Source organism: Mytilus edulis, chromosome 10 (genome assembly GCF_963676685.1).
Source record: "Mytilus edulis chromosome 10, xbMytEdul2.2, whole genome shotgun sequence".
NCBI classification, from domain to species: domain Eukaryota; kingdom Metazoa; phylum Mollusca; class Bivalvia; order Mytilida; family Mytilidae; genus Mytilus; species Mytilus edulis.
The window spans coordinates 31321285-31346530 of NC_092353.1; the positions used below are offsets into that span (position 1 = coordinate 31321285).

General features: G+C 30.8%; 1 protein-coding gene across 2 annotated transcripts; it reads right to left on the reverse strand.

Moving 5' to 3' along the window:
• Positions 1-5339: 5339 nt before the first annotated feature.
• Positions 5340-23612, reverse strand: LOC139490924 (macoilin-like). 2 transcript variants are annotated; one of them, XM_071278066.1, is made up of 13 exons: positions 23349-23612; positions 20789-20930; positions 18547-18673; positions 17781-17910; positions 16591-16657; positions 15325-15427; positions 14011-14356; positions 12732-12890; positions 11169-11351; positions 9943-10063; positions 9287-9461; positions 6210-8215; positions 5340-6063 (listed from the first exon to the last, which is right to left on the reverse strand). In XM_071278066.1, the coding sequence occupies exons 1-12, from the start codon at positions 23432-23434 to the stop codon at positions 7995-7997; spliced, it is 1860 nt and encodes a 619-aa protein (XP_071134167.1). In that variant the 5' UTR covers positions 23435-23612; the 3' UTR covers positions 5340-6063; positions 6210-7994. The 2 variants fall into 2 exon arrangements, with proteins under 2 accessions (XP_071134167.1, XP_071134168.1); XM_071278067.1 differs by having other exon boundaries at positions 5340-6046; positions 6168-8215.
• Positions 23613-25246: the final 1634 nt, after the last annotated feature.

The following is a 25246-nucleotide window of genomic DNA, read 5'->3' on the forward strand; positions in this document are numbered from 1 at the left end:
ATATTGCCTGGATGTGACGCAAAACTTCTTAGATATTTTTAAATTTTGCAAAGATGCTTAGATAGTATTTACCACGTGTTGTAACGTTAGTCTTAATGAAAGTCAAATATATCTACAAGGGGTTTCAAAATTCTTCAATTGGTCTGATTTCCAAAGCACTTCTCAAATACCACTGAAACAATTGCAACCTAACATGATAGATATGTTTCTGTGGAAGATTGTTTTAAATGTTGTTGATCCAAATTTAGAATTACTGCCAGCGGAGGCCAAAAAAATTGAAAAACTATTAGAAATAAGTTTTGACTTTTGTATTAAAGAACAGATAAACTAAAAGTGAAATCAAATCAAACCATGCTGAAATTCCTTATAATATACTTGTCAATTGTTGTTACTTTAGTCTTGATAAAAGTTCAGTAAGGCATCGAAGGGCATAAAAGGAGTCGATAGGTCTCACTCATATTAAAATCAAAATCTCTAAGTTTTGTTACTGTGATTCCCATCAAAATATCGATGAAGCACTGAAGAATTCTCAAAGTGTAAATTTATGAGTCTTTTGAAATACGTGATGTTCGTGTATGGTGTAAACTGATAATCCTGAGATCTGTGATTAGATTGTGAGTCTTTGAAAAGAATAAAATCGCAAAATTACTGAACTTCGAGGAAAATTCAAAAAGGAAAGTTCCTAATCAAGTGGCAAAATTAAAAGCTCAAACACATGAAACTAATATAGTGTCAGTGCTTCTGGAATGGAAGACTTTTAACAGAGATATGTTAAAATTTACTGGATATTCAATGAAATAAAACCCTAAAGTTTATATAGCTTATATAACAAACATTTCCAAGCACTCATGATCATTGAGTAAAAAATAAATATTCCATATACAAACTATTCTAAAAATGTGTACATTAAATAGCTATTTTGGCTGTGTATGTAGTTTTACACTAATAAGAGAAGTTTTAAGCTCTTTTGGAAATATTAAATAAAACTGTCAAAAATAAATACAAATACGAAGACTAATTTCAGTTGAACATCTAATGAGGGTCTGGAATGGGGGGGGGGGGGGGTCTGTTATTCTGTAAACATTTAATTTTCACCCCTTTTTTTCTCTAATCTTTAAAAAATAACCCTATTTTTTCTCTAATCTTCAAAAAATTAACCCCTTTTTTCTCTAATCTTCATTTTTTTTTGCCCGTTATTCTCTAATCTTTATTTTTTAAGGGCATTATTCTTTAATCATTTAACCCCGTCCAAACCCTCTCTAATGGATGTTAATGTAATATTTTTGGATTTTAAAATATATTAACCTCATTTCATTCTATCGAATACAATTGAGGATGGAAATGGGGAATGTGTCAAAGAGACAACAACCCGACCACTGAACAGACAACAGAAGATCACCAATAGGTCTTCAATGCAGCGAGAAATTCCCACACCCGGAGGCGTCCTTCAGCTGGCCCCTGTATAGTTTTCTTTCCATCCTACAAAAGCCTTGATAGTAACATTTCTAAAGGCACAAATTTTTATCTGTATATAAAACACTACTGCAAATCAAGCTTGTTTTTATAAATTGTAGCACATCATTGAGAACACTGTGTCATGCCTGTACCAAGTCAGGAGTAAGACAGTCGTTGTTCATTCGTTTTGATTGTTTTATCTTTTGATTTTGCCGTTTGTTTCGGGCCTTTCTGTTTGAATTTTCCTCGGAGTTCAGTATTTTTGTGATTTTACTTTTTTTTCAAACACTCATGGACATACCAAGAAGCATCTGAATGGCTCCATCATATTTTGAATAGGTGGTTATAAAATATAATCACACTGGTTTTACCATTTTAACACATTTCACATATTGCAGCACATCATAAAATTCGAACTGACTATTAAATAGCTATCTATTCTTTCATCTAGATTTAAGAAGTGTATATGGATGTTATCAAAGCAGAGACCTTCTCAGTCAGTCATTGTCACTTGCTTTTGATCTCGTGCTCAAATCGTAAAGTTTTCAAAATATGGTCTGTTCCTTGGTCAATACACATACTGTACAGCAGGTTATTTTCGATTATTTTCACAGATAAAAACCAGATGCTCCGTAGGGCGCAGCTTTATACGACCGCAGAGGTTGAACCCTGAACGGTTTGGGCAAGTATGGACACAATATTCAAGCTGGATTCAGCTCTAAATTTGGATTGTGATTAAATAGTTGCCACAGCATAGGTTTCTGACACAGAATGAATGTGGTCTAATAAACTTAATATTTGTTTTTTGCCTTTGAGCAATTCACTATGCTGTTGAATATTAATCCTCTCAAAAAATGTTTGAAGAAATTTTCTTTTTATTTATGAAATCTGAAATGAGAAAAATTGAACTCCCCCCCCCCCCCCCCCCAATTTTTTTTTCACATCCCCCTTGCCCTTATTCCAAATCTGATCTCAATTCAAATTTCTAATGGAGTTTGCAACTATAACTACTCGTTTAAATACATCATAAAATATTAAAATGTAAAAAAAGTGCCTGTTATCACTGAATGGTAAAGATTGTTTTAATTTATCAGTTGGTAGTAAAAGTGAAGTTACCTTGTATATTGTATAAAACAATGATTTAAGTTGATTCAACAACTATTCTGGACAAAGAAAGATAACTCAATTGAAAATTTCTTGCTATTGCGTAGTAAAAAATACTTGCTATTGCACAATACTGTGCAATTGAAGATTTCTTGCTATTGCGCAGTAAAAAATACTTGCTATTGCACAATACTGTGCAATTGAAGATTTCTTGCTATTGCGCAATACTGTGCAATTGAAAATTTCTTGCTATTGCACAATACTGTGCAATTGAAGATTTCTTGCTATTGCTGAATACTGTGCAATTGAAATTTCTTGCTATTGCACAATACTTAATATAATAATTTTGGATCCTGATTTGGACTAACTTAAAAACTGGGCCCATAATCAAAAATCTAAGTACATGTTTAGATTCAGCATATCAAAGAAGCCCAAGAATTCAATTTTTTTTTAAATCAAACTTAGTTTAATTTTGGACCCTTTGGACTTTTAATGTAGACCAATTTGAAAATGGGACCAAAAATTAAGAATCTACATACAGTTATATTTGGCATATCAAAGAACCCCAATTATTCAATTTTTGATGAAATCAAACAAAGTTAAATTTTATACCCCGATTTGGACCAACTTGAAAACTGGGCCAATAATAAAAAATCTAAGTACATTTTTACATTAGGCATATCAAAGAACCCCAAGAATTCAATTTTTGTTAAAATCAAACTAAGTTTAATTTTGGACCTTTTTGGCCTTAATGTAGACCAAAAATTAAGAATCTACATACACAGTTAGATTCAGCATATCAAAGAACCCCAATTATTCAATTTTTTATGAAATCAAACAAAGTTTAATTTTGGACCCTTTGGGCCCCTTATTCCTAAACTGTTGGGATCTCAACTCCCAAAATCAATCCCAACCTTCCTTTTGTGGTCATAAACCTTGTGTTTAAATTTCATAGATTTCTATTAACTTAAACTAAAGTTATGGTGCGAAAACCATGAAAATGCTTATTTGGGTTCTTTTTGGCCCCTAATTCCTAAACTGTTGGGACCAAAACTTGCAAAATCAATCCCAACCTTCCTTTTGTTGTCATAAACCTTTTGTTTAAATTTCATAGATTTCTATTTACTTGAACTAAAGTTATAGTGCGAAAACCAAAAGTCTTCGGACTATGAAGACGACAACGACGAAAATGCAGACGACGCCAACTTGATACCAATATACAACCAAAAATTTTTCAATTTTTGCGGTCGTATAAAAATTGCCAAAATAAATTCTGCCAATTTAAAAGTATGCATGCAAATGTATTGATTAAAATTTTGAATCCGCCAAAATATTTCATATAACCAATTCAATGAAAATGGAGAAATTTCTCACCAGCGAAAATAACCCACTATACAGTAATTGGTCAACAATATCCGATATGAGGATTGGATATGAGGAAATGTCAATTCCACATATTCACAAGGCCATGACCACGTTTGTACACTTAAATAGTTCGGTCAATTCATGATCATGTCTGCTCCTAAGTAACAATTATTAATCAGTCATCAAATTACTAGAGGCCACCAAGAAGTTACAGTTTTTATCAAGATAGCCTTTCTTCCTACTAGTAATGGTAAAATCATGTTGAGTTCATTACCCAACTCCAAAGTGTTTTAAAGATGGATGGCAGAAATGATTAGCGTACATGTACAGAGGGTTAACAAAGATAAACTTTTCGTTTATTTATTGTTCATTAATTAGGCCTAGGCCGTAAGTTTTCTAGTTTGTATAGTTTAACATTTGTAATAACTTTGGGCTTTGCTCATAGTTGAAAGCCCTATAGCGGTTAATTTCTGTGTCATTTGATCTCATGTGGAGAGTTGTCTCATTTGCAATCATACCACATTCTTTTTTATATAAGTTTATATCAATAACTTTCAATGAAGTTTTTTACCTTGTTCACAATATACCTTCTAATATAGATTAATAATCAAACCAAGTTCTATTACTAATCTCCAAGTTATTGTGAAGATAAATTAAAAATGGACTTCTTCAATTAATTGGTGTGGCCGTAAAATATGATTTATTGATTTCTGGCAGGTGATTCAGTGCCAACAACTAAAGGTTTCTGTATTTTACAGTTAGATTGTTCAACATTTATCTTTATCTGATATTATTCATTTGTTGATATTATCACACAGCTGTGTGCCCTATGCTCTGTGTATATGCTCATATTAAATTCAACTCAAACAAGTGTTATGGGCCATCTTGGACTTGATGTTAGTTGCGGTTTTGCAACATGTTGAAGACCACATTATGATTTTAGTTGAAAGTGTAGCTATGAAGGCACTTTTCCTTTACTCTTATGTGTTTTTTTCTTGTACTCACTGAGTTTGAATCATGAATTTAAACATCACATCCTTTTTTCTACAATACAACAATTATAATACATTCTCGTTCCTTATGCAGGGTATAAATATATATCACAAGCAGATGGTGATTACAGCATGAGTTATGGGACTTGGCATAATCACTGCAGTGAAATCTAATGCATACTTTGATAAATTGTGATTTGGATGGAGAGTTGTCTCATTGGCACTCATACCACATATTCTTATATCTATTTGAAGCAACATTCACAGCAATAAACAAGAATTATAATTTTAAGTATAAGAAAACAGGACATGGGTATCTGACAGATCCAAAAAGCCCTGAAACATTATCATAATCACTGTAATGGTGCTCCCTTTCATGAGAGAATCTTTCAACCAATCTTTACAAAATAAAAGACAAAGATGTAACAAAAATGCTTTGTTTATTTCTGGCTTCTCCTGTTTCTCTTTCAACAACAAATTACAGTATGTGGCTTTGATACCCAGAAATAAAACTATACCACACAAAACTATAACATATAAGCTTTACATTTACCACAAAAACAATATCAACTTTGATGGTATCTTCTTTAACAATATAGCTGCATCATTCTCTATACTTTATTATGCAATATTAAAAGTTTCAATCAAGAATATTAAAAAAATTTATACTTATTGTCACTTCTCCCCTGTCTTGTATTATTTGAACAATGTCTTTCTGTTGTTAAAGGAATCAAGATATATTGATATATCTGTACTTGAAGAGTTTATTTTCTTTGTTTGAGACAAAATTATTCTTTATCTAGCTTTTTTTTTTATAATATAGTAATAGTTTTTCAGAATTTAGTAATTTCAGATTAATAGTCAATATATTGAATGTCAAAATCTTTTTCTGTAGATAACCAATTTATTGAGACTAGCTTAAAAATGCCTTTTTAACAATACTGTGAGAATAAACTGACATGACATGATAATTCAGTGTGGAAAATATTGAAATATCATTGATAAAATAAATTCTATGAACACATTATGATAGCCATAATAAACTTTAATTGAAACCTCTATAAGAATTGTTTTTAACAAATTAATTTCTGGTTAAAGCATGGGGACATATGTATCCTGTCCTTTAATTACTGAAATCTTCACAATTCTAGCATTTTAGTTAAATTTTAGACGGTTTTCGTGTAAATTGAAAGTGGCCGCATTCGTGTTCATCCTTAATATTGAACTGTAAGTTGTATTTGATGATAATACATAACATATATAAAGGTTGAGGATGAACACGGATGCAGCCACTTCCATTTTTTCCAAAAACCATCTGAAAAGTGACATTTTCCGGCATATTTGGTAGATTTTTCATATTTGAGCTTGAATCGGATCGTTTTAAATGTTTAAATCAGTTAAAATCTTTCCCATAAACTAATTAATTCAAATAAAATAGACACTTCAGTGTTTAAAAAGTGGTCAAAATCTTTCGTCAGATGAACCTGAAATTTGAGGCCAAAATCGGTCCAAAATCCTTGATTCTCCTTTTTCAAGCTAATCATAAATTGGAAAATAAATGTCTAAATATAAAGTCTTAAGTAAAATGCAATTTATATTCATACAAAGAATGATGCAACTTTCCTATTTCAAAGCACTTTTTCGTTCGTTCATATTTGGCAAGAATAACAATATTTTATACTATCTCCCTTAAAATAGAACAGTCTTTGGGAGATACAATAACTTTCTTAAAATTTTCATAAATATTCATAGCCAATGACCTGCCAAATATTAGTTTTAGTACATTGAATATAATACTTTTAAGCGAGTCAAAAATATACAAAATTTGTTTCCTCGCATTTAAGTTATTGCAAATAAATAGAATACTTTTTGCATTATTTTTAATATTTTTAATAGCAGTATACTTTCAGCAGATGAGTGGCAATGGATACTCAGGAAAATCTTTATAAGCATTTCTTTCATATTTCAATTATTGCTGCTTTCCCTATTTCAAACACAAACAGTTCTTTCAGCAGGGTTAACACAGCAACATTGCCATTTAAGTAAATAGAAAGAGCCAATATTCTTTCCAAAGCATTCCCTGTCATGGATTTTATCTTGTTAATTACAACTATCTTGATGAAGCATAGATTTTTCTGAGTGTACTTTGACAGTAAACTATATGTCAAGAAGATCTGAAAGTTTCCCAACATATCTTTCATTTGGAATTAATTTTATATCACTGTGGTGCCAGAATTTTCCACAGAATAAAAACAATTTCAGCTATATGAAATTTCAAAGTTTTTCTGACTCTCGAGGAATAAGCTTTCTCATGACCTTTCAAAACCAAATTTTAATGTGCTTCTATAATAAACACATATTTTGACATGGAACAGCCAATATATCTATATATACCAATAAAGATCATGCATTAGCTGTATTTAGCTGGATGGCACTTTACAATGACCCATTAATTTTTCAATTTCTTTTTGACATTTATAAAACGACTTGCAGACATAATGATTCTTCTGAAAAGAATAGAATATTTGATGCTCAAATAGATATAACTATATAGTTTTGAGAAAATGTAAGATCTGAAAAACCTCTACTTTATCAAGATAAGTTGCAACTAAAGTGCTTCTGATAACTCTCAGTAAATAAACACTGGCATACAAGTTACACAAAATAAAATAACGTCCTCAAATGCAAAATATGGAAAAAAGTTTTTGATTAACAAGAGAATAAATATTTAGTGTTGTTTTTTATAGAAAAAACATAATTAAAATATCAAATTCATAAACCATTCATTCATTTTAGTGTTTGTTCAAACTGATTATGCCAATATATTTCATAATTGTGGGGTCCTTTAACAAAGATACAATAAATATTTCCATATCATTTTTGACATCCAAATATTTTGAGTATCTAAATACCCAAACTTAATTTTTAAATAAAATCTTTAAAATTTCTTAATAATGGTGTCTATAAAACTTTAAACCATATGCATTTGAGGGATGCCAGAGTCATACTACACTGAGGAAAACATCTATAGACAAATGTCCAGAAGCTAAAAGGTTGTTAATAATGTTCCATCGCAATTTATGTGGTAGTTTTGGGAGTGTAATCTGATGCATGTGGGTTCAGATTAGATTTAACGATGCCGTCATCTTTCTGTTGTTTGCTTGAATACAATGGTGAGGTCATGATAGTATCTGTACCATTCATACAGGCTGATGAAGTGGGAATCATGTGTAAGGCCATTGCTTCAGCAATTTTGGACTTGATATCAGCAAGTTCTCTGTCTTTTTCTATAAGATAACCTGAAATGAAGATTATTAATGGTATTGTTACTTTTGTACCATTTATTATGACATATCTGAAGTAAGGGCTATTCCAGAAAAAAATGTATGGGGGGGGGGGGGGGGGGTTGGAAGGCAGTTTTTGTCAGCACCCACTACCCAGACAATTGTAATTGAGAATTATAGTGCATTATAGTGTGAAAAGTTGCTCTGATACCCATCACCCATGTATTATTAATGCAATGTGCCTTCCCCTCCCCCCCCCCCTACATTTTTTTCTGGAATAGCCCTAAACAATTTTTGTCTTCACTGTATACTATATCAGAATCAAGTACTATTCACCTTATTACAGCAATAAACAAACTAAATGAAAGTAACTGATAACTTTTTTGATGAGTTGCTGTCTCATTGATGAAGACCTCACATCTCCTTATATTAATAACTAAAGAAAACTGCTGAAGAACTGTCATAATTTTGAGTCTAATAATTTGTTGGTTGATCTCAGTTCATGAGAGATAAACTGATCTACAAATTACAGCTTATAGGAAGAAAATGTAGGTATTTTTAACAATTGGTGGCCTTCAGCTGTTTTCTGCTCTTTGGTCGGGTGGTTGTTTCTTTGACACATTCCTCATTTCCATTCTAAATTTTAAGACTTGTTATAACTGTGAATTTTCAACTTTACCAATAAATATCAAATTAAATATTTTTAAAATAACAACAAAATTCTGCATAAAAGCCATTATATGAATCTGCATTATAATTAGAGAGGGCAAAATAATGATTGAGGAATATGTGTAATGACAATTCATTGAAACCTCTACATCTGAAGTCTTTAAAATGTAAGGACCTTATGGGCCTCTGTCAGCTTTCTTTTTTTACCTGTATTATGTTTCTTTCATTTCACCACAGCCTGTAGTTGTTTAATTGTGTTTCTACCTCAGTGGGTGAATTTTGCTATGAAATGTACATATACAGTTCGTTTGTTAAACTGTAAAGTAAATACATTGTATCATTATGAAAAGAGAAATGTTTGTTTTACTTAACAGTGAATTTCAAGCAGCTTAGTATCTTTTCCTAATCACTACACACCTTTGAGTATTTCAATCTGTCTTTTGGCTTCACCTAATGCTGAAAACAAATCTAGTTTGATACGTGTTTCTTCACTAAGACTGTTTTCTAGATGAGAATTTTTATCCTGCATTGCTGACAAAGCTGACATCAACACTTCTGTTTCATTTTGTTGATCTTTTAACTGTCGAAGTTTCTGCAAATATCAATAGTAATATTAAACAACTTAGGAAATGTGCCATCATTTCACAGACTTAACTTCTCCGACACCTAAATTTCTAACTTGAATTTAATTCAAAATCTCTCAATTTTTAAGCAATTACTTCAAATTAATAAATAGCTGACGAAGAAGACATCATTGTTAAACTGACAACCAAATTTTTCCTTGAAAACATAAATATTCAGTCAATTTGAGATGCATGTTGAACAGAAATGACTAGCAAACAAATATTTGCTTTTTCAAAGTATTTTTCCTTTAGATAGGATTTATTTCATTCATCTCATGTCATGAAAAGAAATTAAGGTAATTTATCACAAGAATTAATATCAAAATTCACTGAACCATTAAAAAGCTTGGAAAATATTATGTTTTATGGATGTACCTAAATCTGAACTAAAGCTTAAATATTATTATAATTCAATGAATGTTGAGTCTCCTCCAATTTTATCGTAATTACCTGATTTTCATATTCTAACTGTCTGTATTGTTCTTCCTTCATTTTGAGATCTCGTTGATACTGTTTTATTTCTGTTTCTATATTTCTCTGTTTAGATTTACACTGTTCTGAACATTCAATTCTGTCAGAGAAAAGTCAAAAGTTTATCAAGTTAAGAATCTTAAATAACTGACTTCGTGAACTTATTTTTGAAATTAGGTTAAAGTGCAAAACATTTAAAGAATATATAATTTCAGATCAACACTGAACTGAACTTCGAACTTCATTTCCAATACTTCATACTAGGTGATTCTGCCTCTGTTTTTAGTTTTCCTTTGCTGTTCAATTCTACAAACTCAAATGTATGTGCAGTCTCTTTTGAAATTGTTTTTTTTTAAATCACCAGCTATAGATACCAATAACACTATTCAGGTTATCATATATTGACATATATATATATCATTTATTTTTCAGCACCATGTAAACAAATTTTATATATTCTGTTTCTATATTTCTCTGTTTAGATTTACACTGTTCTGAACATTCAATTCTGTCAGAGAAAAGTCAAAAGTTTATCAAGTTAAGAATCTTAAATAACTGACTTCGTGAACTTATTTTTGAAATTAGGTTAAAGTGCAAAACATTTAAAGAATATATAATTTCAGATCAACACTGAACTGAACTTCGAACTTCATTTCCAATACTTCATACTAGGTGATTCTGCCTCTGTTTTTAGTTTTCCTTTGCTGTTCAATTCTACAAACTCAAATGTATGTGCAGTCTCTTTTGAAATTGTTTTTTTTTAAATCACCAGCTATAGATACCAATAACACTATTCAGGTTATCATATATTGACATATATATATATCATTTATTTTTCAGCACCATGTAAACAAATTTAATATATTATTTTGAAAAAATATTTTTACACAAGTGTAAACAAGCTGAAATACCTTTCCTGGTTTAGTAAGTTTACTGAGCATGCATGATATTATAGTGAAAGACTTTAAGGGTTAAATTCAAATATCACATAAAGTTTAAATTATCAATGATCCATACAAACGACAGGAAGGTCAGATAACCCTGCCAGACAGCAGACTGCCTTTTATATACATGGACATTGCTATTTTATCTATACAGTTTCAAAGGTTTACAATACATGAAGTTAGCTGCTTATTCAACCCCTTTTTTATGAGAAAGAGACTAAAACAAGAATTCTTAGATAAGGTACATGTATATATTATTACCTCTGTGTAGAAGCCACTGCAATAGCCCGGGCTGCTGCAGCCTCTTCTGCCTTTTTAGCTTTACGCTCTGTGTTCAACTGTAGTTCTATACCCCCTCTAATCTTTCTTTCTTCATTCATTTTCTTTTCTAAAAGTGAGATATTCTGTTTGTCTTGCTGCCTACTTGTAACAAGATTGTGAAGTCTGAAATTTAACAAATAGCAAAATCAATTAAATGAGTTCTTTAATCAGACCACATACTGTGGATTCATTTATTTTCGTGGGTACCAATTTTTGGGATAAAGAAAAAATTACATATTCGTGGATATTAAATTTCATGGTTTTCCTGAAGTCTGCATACAACCCTATAGAAAAATTATCATTCGTTGAATATTTAATTTCGTGGTTTGACTGTGCCCACGAAATCCACGAAAATTGGTATCCAACGAATAATAATGAATCCACAGTATATGAATTTATATCTCAATCACATCATCATGCCAGTATAAATGGTTTTGTTCTCATGTGCTGAATGTTTGTTTTGTAATTTTTGTATTGTAAGTAATAAGAAGTTATAACATGGCTCTCCTCAAGGATTTTTTCAGTAAAGTCAAGGGACTCATCATTTTTGGCAAAGGAAAACTCTGCATGTTGAGGAAAACAACAGTAATGTTTTCATTCAAACTTAAAACATAACTTAATGTGAAAACTCAAATTCAAATTAAGATTACTATTACAATTTTTCTGATAACGATTTTAGACTCTGATGATCGATGCATCTTTGGACTTGTTATGTATTTTGCGGAGGTTTACCAACAATGATAACCTCGCCACATTCTGTATGTACCTGTCCCAAGTCAAGAGCCTGTAGTTCAGTGGTTTTCATTCATTCATGTCTGTCATATTTGGTTTTTTTTTGGTAAATTGTTTTGTTAAATAAATAAGAATGTTGGTTTTATCAAAAGAATGTTTAATATTTTTCATGTCTGGGCCTTTTATAGCCATCCAATTGGTATGGGTTTTTCTCATTCCTCAAGGCTGTACGTTTTCCTATATTGCTTACATCCCCCTCATTTGAACTTTTGTGGATAGTTATCTCATTGGGAATCATACCACCTTTACTTTACTTTCATAATGTTCTAAAAAACTTGTAATTTTGTGAGAAATTGAAGCAATTCAAGTCGAACACCTCAGTATATATACAAATATCTACCATATTAAAAGGTTCTACCTTTTAAACTTCATTAATCATTCTAGTAAAATTAACAAAGAATTTTTTGACTTCCATATTCCATGTAAATAATTCCATTAACACATTTGTATATTGTATTTTCAGTATAAAAACATCAAAAGCAAGAGTAGCTGTTTGGACCTGTTGTGAACAAATAGTTGTTGCATTTTCTTGGATTTTTTGCAAATCATAATTGATATGTATATATATATGAAGGGCAGAAGAACCTATTTCAGGATGTATGGCTTCACAGAACTTATAAATAAGTAAATAGTTCTTCAGGATAAGCAAAAGAAATGCTGGATTTTTTTTCTGGAATTAGTGTTGACATCAATATACATATATTTGCTTACTTATTTTGAAGATTTTCGTTATCTATCTGTAGCTGATAATATTCTGATCTAAGACTTTTGTCTTCTAAAAGATATGTAGTTATCTGTGATTTTAATTCCTGTTCACAATTCCTACTGGATTGTAGGTCTGTCTTTAATTTCTTTACATCTGTTTCTAATCTAAAATGTTCACAAAATAAAACATCACATACCATATCAAACTTCATAGTCTTGACTTATTTATTTGTTGGCTTGAATAGATTTTGATGTGTTAAAAAAAACATGATCTACCATAATTTTACGTTTGTTTTTTTAAGTTTGAAGTTTTTTCACTCTTTTTATTTATTCAGTGTTTTTTTGTATTTGGTAATTCTTTCTGTGATCCACCTTTTTTTGTAAATTCTCATACTTTTAATATAAATGTACTTGTACACAGTACCAACATATTAAAATTTGAAAAGCATTGGACATAATGGACCAACTGTTGATAAGTTATTGCATAGAAAATGTTGGCTGCCCACTAAAAATTTTAGTAACTGTTTTTTTTTTCTCCAAAAAGCCCAGTACATATGACTACTCTATCTTGCCTTAAAATATTAGTATTACATGTATTATCATGTGATAACCTTTACACATTGTCAATGCTCAATAAAGGTCCATGTGATAGTTCATTAATTACAGACAAACATGTACACTCTTATGTTTTACTGTTATACCACTGTCCCAGGTTAGGGGAGGGTTGGGATCCCGCTAACATGTTTAACCCCGCCACATTATTTATGTATGTGCCTGTCCCAAGTCAGGAGCCTGTAATTCAGTGGTTGTCGTTTGTTTATGTGTTACGTATTTGTTTTTTCATTCATTTTTTTTTTTACATAAATAAGGCCATTAGTTTTCTCTTTTGAATTGTTTTAAATTGTCTTATCGGGGCCTATTATAGCTGACTATGCGGTATGGGCTTTGCTCATTGTTGAAAGTCGTACGGTGACCTACAGTTGTTAATGTCTGTGTCATTTTGGTCTTTTGTGGATAGTTGTCTCATTGGCAATCATACCACATCTTCTTTTTTATATGTACACTGTAAAGTCTATCAAGTAAAAGCAATATGCATGTTATATAAACACAAGCAAGAGAATATGTTGCTTGTCATTAAAGAAGCCAAATTCATCTTCTGACATACAGTGTAGATATTTGTTCTAAGCTAACTTGAGCTTACTATAAATTCATCTTTAGTCATTAAATAATGTGACACTTACCGAACTATAAATTCATCTTAATTATAAATTAATGTGCCACTTACCTAACTATAAATTCGTCTTTATTATTAATTAATGTAACAGGTGTGGGTGGCACATCCTTATTGACATCTTTCTTTCCTTTTCTATTGTCTTTAGCACTGTTGAGTTTAGATGATGAAGAGGAGGATTTTGTTGAGACACTGTTTGATTTAAATGACTTAGATTGCTGTTCATTTTTAATATTCTCAGCACTTTCATTAAAATTATTGACATCATTTTTAGACTTTGGTTGCTCTATAAATTCTATTTCTTCATCTTCTTCTATATCTTTTAATTTCTTTGTATCTTCTGTTTTCTTTCCTATAACTCCATTTGAGATTACTTCCTCTTCTGACTTAGCTGGTAAAGCTATAAAAGCATTAAAATTAAATTATTTTTATGAAAAACTACAATGCATAAATATTTTGATATTGTCACAAAATGTAACTATTCCATTTTGATTCTGATTTTGTGTATGTTTTTCACTGTGTACCAAACCAGTTAACCCTTTCCTCCATTGACATTTTTTTAGTTCATACTTGATTCGCATAGGATTATTTTCAATAAAAAAAAATCATCAGGTTTAAAGTATCAATGCATTGCAAAAAGGAATATTTCATCAAAGAAATTCTGGTCAGATATTCTCTTGAATATCCTTTTTATATTAGATACAAATTTTATTAGGTCTGATACAGATTCTTCGTAGATCAGATGTTTTAACTGAGGCATTACACAGGCGTCAAAAGGCGTCATTATGGAGTAATGCGGTGGCGTCAAAAAGCTTCCTTATGGAGGAAAGGGTTAAGCTTAGGTTAAGCTTAACCTTTCCAAAAAAAAAAATTCAAGAATAATGTTTCTCCTGTTAAAATATTCCTTTCAGAATTGACTTAGTTTTATCTGTTGCCTAATAATAATAATACCGGTACTTTAGTTTCGGCATTCTTTTGAGAAAAGAAAATGCATTATGTGGTACCTCTACTCGCCAACCTTCCATAGGTCAGAGTTGAGTAACAAGACATTCTGGTGTGCTCCAATACTTAGGATACCAACCAAGGTGCCAAGAGATATTTCTATTGCAAGATGTAGTAGATTGCCGCATAAGTCTATTGATGTTAATGCACAGTGTTATGAAATAATTTAATTCTCAGTTCCTTACCCTATATTATAAACAGTTTTATATGGAAATCAACAAACCAAAAGAATATTATAAATATTTCAAACACTTCATTAAAGTCCTGTGCTAAACCAAATTATACAATTCCCACAACACTATTATTCCCTTCTTGGTATGCCTGAAACAAATATTTGATGCTTGTATCAAGCTTACAAGTTCCTACCTTTCTGTTTTTCTATATACTGATTTTGTAATTCTGTGGGCAGTGCTTGGTTTATTAAATTATAATAAAATTCATTTTCTTTCTGAACATCTTTCTGTTTGCGCTAAAAAAAATACAATCATTGAAGAATGTTTAATACTATGACAACAAAATCAAACTAATTGTCATTTCATCAGTTAAGACAAAAGGAATCAAATATACATTTCATTTCATAGATCATCTGTCAATCAGAGACATTTCTGTTATAGTTCACCATCATGTTAAGAAGTCAACTAATCTGAGCAGACATTGATAGTTATGATTATAAGGTGAAGGGGATTTAATTACTTTTTTTTACAGTAATTTCTTCTAATGACCTTTATAATTGAAAAGGTTGCATGTGCTAAGGATAAAAGTCCGGTAAAAAGGATCAACTTGAGCTCATATTTTATACAAAACTAAATATGAAACTAGCAAACCAACATTTGGTGTGATTTCAGCCAAATAATAATCAAATGTGCAGGTCATTGAATTAAAAATAGAAATAATAATAAACCAAGTAGGAAACCAAGTGTATCTTTTATGTGTGATGGTAGATGATATCAATGGTTACAAATTAAATTGATGATAAAGCACAATCAAGAAAAACATGATGAGAAATAGTTCTTCGAAGTATAAAAGCTTTATATTACCAGGTTCTCAGTATTGGTGAGTTTTGGAAAGACACATGCTTAATAACATATTTTCAACAGCCCTGCACATCAGGGGACAAAACTTTAACAAAATGAATATTTTCTGCCAAGCTTGGTTCATTTAAGCCAGTTGTGTTAAAAATATATTATTTTCAAACTTGTTTATAGATAGAAGGAAATATGACCTACCCTAGGTATGAAAGTGATGTCAATAATTCTTAAGTTTTGAGATTTATAAAGGATCAATTAAAAAAAAAACACGTTGATAATGAGACACTGTCAATGATACTGACACTTCACATTTTTTACACTAAATGAAATAAATACCCACTTTTATATTAAAATCATATCATTGTTCTACAAAGTTATTTAGCAGTTCTTTCATTATTGCTGTATATGTCTATACTTTGATAAAATTTGTCCTAAATTTGTAATCAGGGTCATACACAGTGTTATTTTAGCTCACTTTTGAGAGAATTTCTCATATAAATGTGATCAACTTAGCTTATCTTATAGTTTCATGTATAATACTGTATATCTTCAATCCCCCTCATCTTTATGTTGTGTACATCTTATTTGTTATACAATAACTTACCAATCTAAACTTGTAAGACACATAACTTTTAAAACCAAAACCTAGTGTAACAACAGGATAACCAATACTGAAACAACAATATAAAACCTTAAACAATGTACAATTTTAAAACATTAAGTTCTGTAAAGTGTGTTATTATTTGAAGAGGCTACATTGGATAAGATCTAGGGCCAATTGAAACAATATAAATTTTTTGCATTATAGAGCCTAGCTATGGCAGGAGCATAAAAGAAGAATATTTGTATGATTTATGCAGTGTGTATATCATGTTCATTTGCTCTTTTTTCTTTATCGACTTGGACGAACAGCTTATAATTTTTTTTACCCGACTCAGGGATCTCCATAACCTGGACGCCATCGTTCAAATATCTTGCTCAATTGTCAAATGACCTGCGCCATCGTTAAATTATCTTCCGCCATCGTCAAAACTTATCGTTTAATTTTAAAGCTCGATTCATTTGTCGAATTATTCAACTAAGTTTCTGCAAATGCTTATGATAATTTAGATTCAATAAATAAATTAATAATCCAGTTACAAAGAAAGAAGTTTAACAACTCGAACACATGCTTTTACTTTGACTTACGTAATCAGCATCCCCTTTTTATAAGAAGTACAAAATAAGACGTAAAACAGTAATTATTCAAAAAGCTTGAGTACTGCTTGGCCTTTGAATGGTTATAAACAGCAATTTATATTGAAAATATTTATCATGTTTATACTTCTATTTAAAATGTAAATTCAAATAAATATAATTTAAATAAGCAATAAATTAGCATTTTCACCAATCGGGGCCCAATCCTTATGAGGGATGAAATAGTTTTGATCGCGCTACACTGTACGGCGTAGACACCGTTTGTGATGGTAAGTTCCTCCGTCGTTCAATTTTCATCCATGGAGATCCCTGCCCGACTAAATGAATACAGTAAGGAGTTACAAATTATGAAATCAGCAATCCTGGGAAGCATGATGAAACTTAAATAAAATCTAGTATATATAATTGACCAAAGCAATTGTGTTGGTCTATTTTCTTGGAGGAAGTGTAGAAAATAAAGTGTAATTGCATGGCTAAACAGGAGGTCTATTTTAATGAAGAACTTGTATTCATGGGTTTCTGTCTCGCTAACATTTACACCATTTCTTTTTACATGTCCAGTGCACACGAATACTAATACTAAACTCAAATTCTTACCAGTGAGCTGCAAATGGTCTACAGAGATCAAGATTAAATGGTAAAGCTTTCAATTCTCTGAGTCTGACTGAAGCTTCTATGTAGACAAACAGCAACCATAGAGAAACTGTAGGAAGACATATTCCTCTTTCTGCAAAAAGTTCAAATTTTCAAAAGTTTTCTTTTTTTGTATATATTTTTTTACATCTACATTATCAACAAAAAACTTGATACATTACTAACTTACAATTCAGGACAGATCAGAACTTAATCCATTGTTGTTTTTGATTAAATATAATTACAGGAAAATAAATAGGAAATTTGAAGTGGTTTACAAGTATTTAAAAAAAAAAAAAATGTCAATTGGGGAACACTACTTATACTTATATTTTATTACAATATTATCAAATAAATACAGGTAACAGGACACTATATATAAATTTGTGAAATATTAATTTAACTTGGTTAAGAATTTCAAGTGATACATTTCACTATAAATTCTTATGGAATTTACATTCAAATATTGTAAAAAGTTAGTTCAGAATATCAAGATATTTCAACCTCTTAATTTATACTGTTATTTCTCTCCTTTTCATTTTTTGACAGGAGTTGGTAGTGATTTCTGCCCCAAAAAGTGTATACTTAAGAATATAAAGCTACTAAGAAAAATAACGTTTTTACTTTTGCTATCTCAATGTACAAAAACAAAAAATGTATGTATCTCTTCAGGGCTGATGTTTAAATGAAACCTTTATTATAAATTTTATATATGCAACCTTTGACCTACCTGTATGCCATACATACTGGACCCAGACATAAGTACTGGCAGCAAAAAATAACCATTGTACAGGTATAAACAGATAGCACACCACATCTGAGGTGACAGCAATGCACACGAAAAACACGGAAAATGCCTGAAAATATTGCATACAGAAACATGTAAAAGAAATGGTTTGGAGTCAAAAGCTACAATTTTCTCTCTTTTAAAACAAACTTTTTATCACTAGATATACTTGATCTTAAATAGGAATAAATAGTACATTAAATGTACAATAATGGTTTGGAGCCATAGGTACTGCTATTTGGTAAAATTTACAGTACACATTCATGTAAGCCTTCAGGTAATTTAGTCAAAAATCGTTCTTGCTATCAAAACTTAGCTTGTATTAAGTGATTCACTGTGGAAAAGAATGGTTTCTAGTGACACTCTTGTTCTATGAAATCTAGATATTACTGTCTAATGGAATTATGTATTATTTAGGCAGACATTTTCCCAATTGAATGGTTTTACACTAGTCATTTTGGGGGCCTTTTATCAATGTTTATAGCTTGCTGTTAGGTATTAGCTAAGGCTCAGTGTTTAAGACCGTATGTTGACCTCTAATGGTTTACATTTACAAATTGTGCCTTGGATGGAGAGTTGTCTCACTGGCACTCATACCACATCTTATATCTATGACAGAGGATATCCACAATTGAATCTCTCACAACCAGCAGCGTTTCTTGTATGGAGAGACGTCCAAACCAGGCAAAGAGGGACTACATATGTATGATTTGTCAGTAATTCATGTTTGCTTCTATAACTGCAGCATCAATGTTGCATGTATATTTTGCTCCCCAATAGCTCTTAAATATATGTTATATATGACTAACAAGTAACAAGGATTGTTACATGTAGTTATACTGAAATGTTCATGACTTACATAATATAACTGGGTTTTTTTCTCTTAATTTATTTGTACACTCAAAATTTTGGTTTAAAATAATTGTACAATATTTCTTAAAGAGACAAACAACAAATGTAAATGAACACAAAATATTTTTTATTTACATATCAGGGCTCACACTACTTCAGAATTATAGGGAGAAGTGACTTCTCTTTTTGAAACTGATAGGGAGAAGTGCTCATTCGTGCAGTGCGATACAATGTTTGGATTTTACAATAGTATAAAGGGCCATATGTAAATAATGTTCTTTTTATACTGTTCAATTCATATCTGAGTAAAAAAATTACAATTAAAGTAACATTTGAAATTAAAAGTTGTCTAAGCTTGTGAGAAACTACCAACTAAATATCTAGCACTAAAAAAATAAAAAATATTTAAAAAAATGTTAAGAAATTATAATATATCAATTACAATTTAATTAAAAATTATCTTGTGTATGACATTCAGTGTTTCTCATAAAAAAATATAAAAGTTATTAAGCTGGGCCATAATATATTGATATTAGTATAATAGTCTCAGAGTTAAGCAACTTTAATCAATAGTTTGAAACAATCCATAAAAAATATAAGGAATTATATACAACAATCAATTAGATGTAACCAAAAGTCTCTTAATGCGTGTGGAATGCGTAATTTTTCCCTTTGGCATCAATATTCTTCTGTCAGCTGTTCCATCCGTGCGTCCGTAGTAATTATTGTAAAAGTACGGATTTCGGTCATAGCTGGTCCAGTTCAGATCCGGAGATTAGAAATCGGTCAATGGCGGACGAATGCAAGAAAATTTACAAAAATAAACGATGTTTGACAAGTTATTTGGAAAGGAACATGACGTTTTTAATGCAATAAATGGATTAAAATTTACTGGAGGCAACTTTTATCACGTTTAAATGAAGTAACAAACTTATTTTGCCGCCAAAATTGAGGTTGATGTACGTTTTCGAGTAACAAGCACCGGTATTTGCGGAAATGCACGAAGTGATAAAAAGTTGTATTTTTATCAAATAACCTGCTACACACTGCGAAGACAATGCTTCAACCTCTTTTCAAAAGATGATGAATCGTTTATGTCTGAATTTCTTTCATTATCATTAAAAATTTGATGTTTTATCAACTTGGTAAAAATTAAAAATGTCCGATGACGGAAGCGACTGAAAGCGACTGTCGTCAAGAACAGGGCGACTTGTTTTCGCTTTTGGGGGTCGGGGAAAGCGAAGTGACTGTCGGGAAGGCGACTTCTTCGCCCAAGTCGCCTGGTAGCGTGAGCCCTGACATATTATGATTAATAATTGAATGCTTAACTTACCAATCCTTGATATTTGAATGAATCATAGACACTTCTAACCAATAACCAGAATGGCCACAGATACTCAAACCGGAACTCTAGTATAAAATCTGCCATTAGGACAAGAGCCCAAACCATCAAAAACTTCAGGTACAAAAAGGTACTGAAAGAAAACAATTAAACAATTCAAAATATTTTGTTTTAAAATTTTTAATTTAAGCTGGGCAATTACATTTCTGAATAGGGTTATAATCGCAATAATGTAAACTCGTATTTTAAATTTTTTTTATATGAATTCAACAGAATTTTTCAATATTGCAAAAAATGAAATGGCATTTTTATTCTAAAATGACAAAATCGCAATAATAAATGCACCTATTAACATCTGAATTTACAGTACTATAGACACTGTAAAAACTCAATTATTTTACTTGTGCAGCCTGCATCATTATCTAAAGAATTGAAGATACATTTGTACTTGGTTTTATGTTTTAAATTTACAATTAACATGTTTAAGCTGTGCAATAACATTTATGAAAAGTATGGACATTGTGAGAACTCAAATATATTACTTGTCATGTCAGCATAAGCCACTAGTATAATTTTGTATAACATGTATAAGGTACAATGTATAGAGGAAGAATGGAAAGTGTGTCCCATGGATACAGATTTACAAAGGGACAAACATTGTACAATGTACATGTAACTCAAGAACAGCAAAAGTGATACCCCCTAAGGCCTAAATTCAAATTTGATCTGTGCTTAGTGGTAATAAGCATAGTCAAGCCGCTTTAAAAAATTTGGTTCAAGCAAACCTAAAGTTAAAGGGTGGAATGGCAAAGTTTTCAATTTATCCATTTATACAGGGACATAACTCAAACACTATAAAAGTGACTCCAAATTGGAGTCCACCAAATTCAAATATGATATGAATTTGGTGGTAATAAGCATTCTGTACAAGTTTCTTAACATTTAATTGAGGCAAATTTTGTCGAAGATCAGAAACTAGTATGGGAGGTTGGGACAGACAAGGGTAAAACAAAATGTCCCTTCAGCACCAGTCATGCCAGTTGGGGCAAATAAATAAACGAACAAAGTTTCAATGTCCTTTGCATTGCACATATTTTATTTATCCAAGGTTCAAGGTCATTAACTAAAGAAACACTTTTTTTTTTCTTTTCTATAAAACTTTTGATTTATATCTTAGAGAAATGAAGGCTTAGAGCTACAATGTTATGTATTGTGATTACCATTTACCATAAAATTTTCTGGCATGAATTTTACAAATGAGGGGGGTTAACAATGTGATTTTCCAGATAAATTATGTATCCAGGGGCATAACTCTATTAAAAATAAATTATAGGCCATTATTAGGCATTATAAAATATGATTTTCAAACTTGTCCAGGACATTGCTGATTTAATCATATAATATATAACATGTACAACATGTATAAGTTTGATGTAAAAAATGGTAAGATTTGAACCCCTGAGAGTCATTCTATGTCCCCCTAAAATCTACGAAACTTATGCAGAGTTTGTTCATTGTATCTGTATAAATAATGTTATGCTGAGTTTGGTATGGTCTGACTTGGATGTTATAGTAGGCCTGGCAGTTCTAATTGACTTCATCCTGCTTCTTTTAGCAATTTTCTCATTTTTTTTATTTTTTAGTGTACATGTACGAAAAATGAATGTCCTACTGTCCTAGGCAAGATCAATGCTTTAAAAACTTAAATTATAAAATTAAACAAGTAAATTATCACTGCTAAAACAAAAATCACCTAGTTTGTAGCCGTACTTAAACATGTGAAATGTATGACGATAAATCAAATATGAACTGTAGCATAAATTAAAATGCACATTTGCTCTCCACAAATGATCTGATCAGAGTACATGCAGTACGTTCACAGTAAATCCTAATAAGTCATAAAGTTTTAATATCAAACATAATGAAATTATTACACATTTAGGACATAGTGTTAAAAATCAATTGTTACCTAGGAAACTTTAATTAAAGTGTGAGTGAGAATATGGCATTTTGACCGGTGTACACTATTGATAATGTTGATTATATATATTATCTTGGTTAATATGGGAATTTACATATTGAATTTGGTTCAATCCAGAACTTTTAGAACTGTAAAAATAAATTGTATTGCTCAATAAAATGCATTTTCAAATTTCAATTATACAATAACATATAATTAAGGACACTGACCAGGAAATATTAAATAAAAAACCCTAGATCTATCTGTTATTTTTATGAATGATTTCATTCTTAAATTAAAAATATGAGTTAATAAGCTATATAAATAACACAAACAAAAATAATGCAGACTGAACAGGGGAAATAATCCTGTCCAGGTAACCTAATTAACATGAAAATAAAGACTGCGAACAAAGAATCTGGTGTCGCCATGTTATCATCCTGTCCATTAATAGTTAGCATTGGACATTATGATGTGTTAAATGGAACATAAGACAACATAATAAGGTATTTTGGAAACAACATCAATATTGGATTATACATATTTATCCTCTGAAACATTTTTGCTGCCATATTGGAAATGGAAAATCACCTTCCGTAGAAACCGTCCGTTATTTTTGTTCTTTTGGGGATCCGTCTAATTTTGCCGCAATCGACATTCCGTCTCTTCATAATCATCCGCTAACTAATTGTCAATTTTCACAACTCTTAAACTGAATATGTCCAAAACAATAACAAATATTTGTGTATTGTCTTCTGCTCTGTCAACTCAATCTTCGCATGCGCTTAGATCCTTATTTTCCGTGTGACTCCGTAATGTCTCGTCTCTTTCCGGCAGGTGTCTGTTTACTTGAATGAAGTGTTGATTTACTTATATTTTCAACAACCATAATACAGATCATTATTTTTTATTCAAACTAACAAGGACGTATAACTAACAATTAAGTCGATTTAAACAATAGATTTTTTTTCTTAATTAAATTTAGTTAAAATTTTGCTGTTTAAAAAAAATATAAGTAAATGTTGTTTTTTTTGGTTTTTAACAGCAGTTTGTGGAAACGGCCATATATATTTTGAAAGTATGATATATAATAACTTGTATATGACAAAACCTTTCGGCCCTCGGGACTGATATTGATCTCTCGTGATGATACAGTATAAGTTACGGATTTTGTCATGTATTATGTCTGTTTATCATATATTTAGTACTAAATACAGCAATTTTGTATATCTAATAAAGGTTATTTTTTCCAGTTTGTAACACCTACTCTGTATTGCATAATCCGTATCGCATACCTGGCGTGACGGTCATAAATCAAATGACGTCAACATTTGACCTATGACGTCCAGTTGCTGTATTTTCTGGCATAGGAAAAAAACTGTGCACTCAGATATGTCATTTCAACTGAAATCGATATTTTTCAAAAAAATATTACCTATTAGTACTTTATGAGCGATTTTTATAAAATAGATAAAATCAGTCTTTTAGTGGGAACTTACTCATGTTACTTTAGTCCAATGATTATGTATATATAGGAATCCCCTATTTGTCTGTTAAGTAATCTTTTTATTTTATTTGCCAGTTTCATATAGCTCTATATTGAGCATGTAATAAGGTTGTAGGGGACATTACGATGTGGATATTAAGAAAATAAGGAAGTCTATGAATAAAAAATCAGCTGGAAAAATGCATGTTCTTTTTTTGGTTATATTTTCAGATGATTTGATAAAAACGTATTTCATATGAATCTGATTCTATTAAAAATATATGATAAATAACTATATATAAGCAAAGACTGAGTAACACTTTGCGAGTAAAAAGAAATTTAACGGGATAAAATATGATCAGATATGAAAGGATATCCCATACTCGAGTCCCATACCTAATTTGGGAGAATGGTGAATTTATGGCATTGGTTCACTTGTTACAATAAAACAATCCGTGGCATATTTACTTTACTTTCTTTTATAAATCTATTTTTGTGTTCTCTCCCGAAAGAGTGTAGTTATACAGCAAAGTTTTGATTAGAAAAATAATTAATCAAATATATTTCTTTAATTTTTCTTGCCAAACGATAAAACCTTTCAAAGTCTTTATTGAACGAAGAGTCCCGACTATTAAAAATATATTGTGCTGCATAATAAAATCGGATGAGGATTAGTCCAAAATCTGAACCTACCATTTGCAATTAAGAATATTAATATCAGAGGGAACATGAGTACTAACGGTTTCAAGTTGATTGGACTTCAACTTCATCAAAAACTACCTCGACCAAAACATGCAAGTAATCTGAAGTGGGACAGACGGACGTTAACTGTGTGGATGTATTTTGTTTGAGGGCCTCAATGAAAATTAGACTAGTTCTAATTGAGTTACCCTCTTTAAATAAAGAATTTATTATTATATTATTATATTACTATTATTATTACATTGACCTTCTAGATCTGCACAGAAGACTAGATCGTTCAAAAAGCTAGTCTTCGCCTATT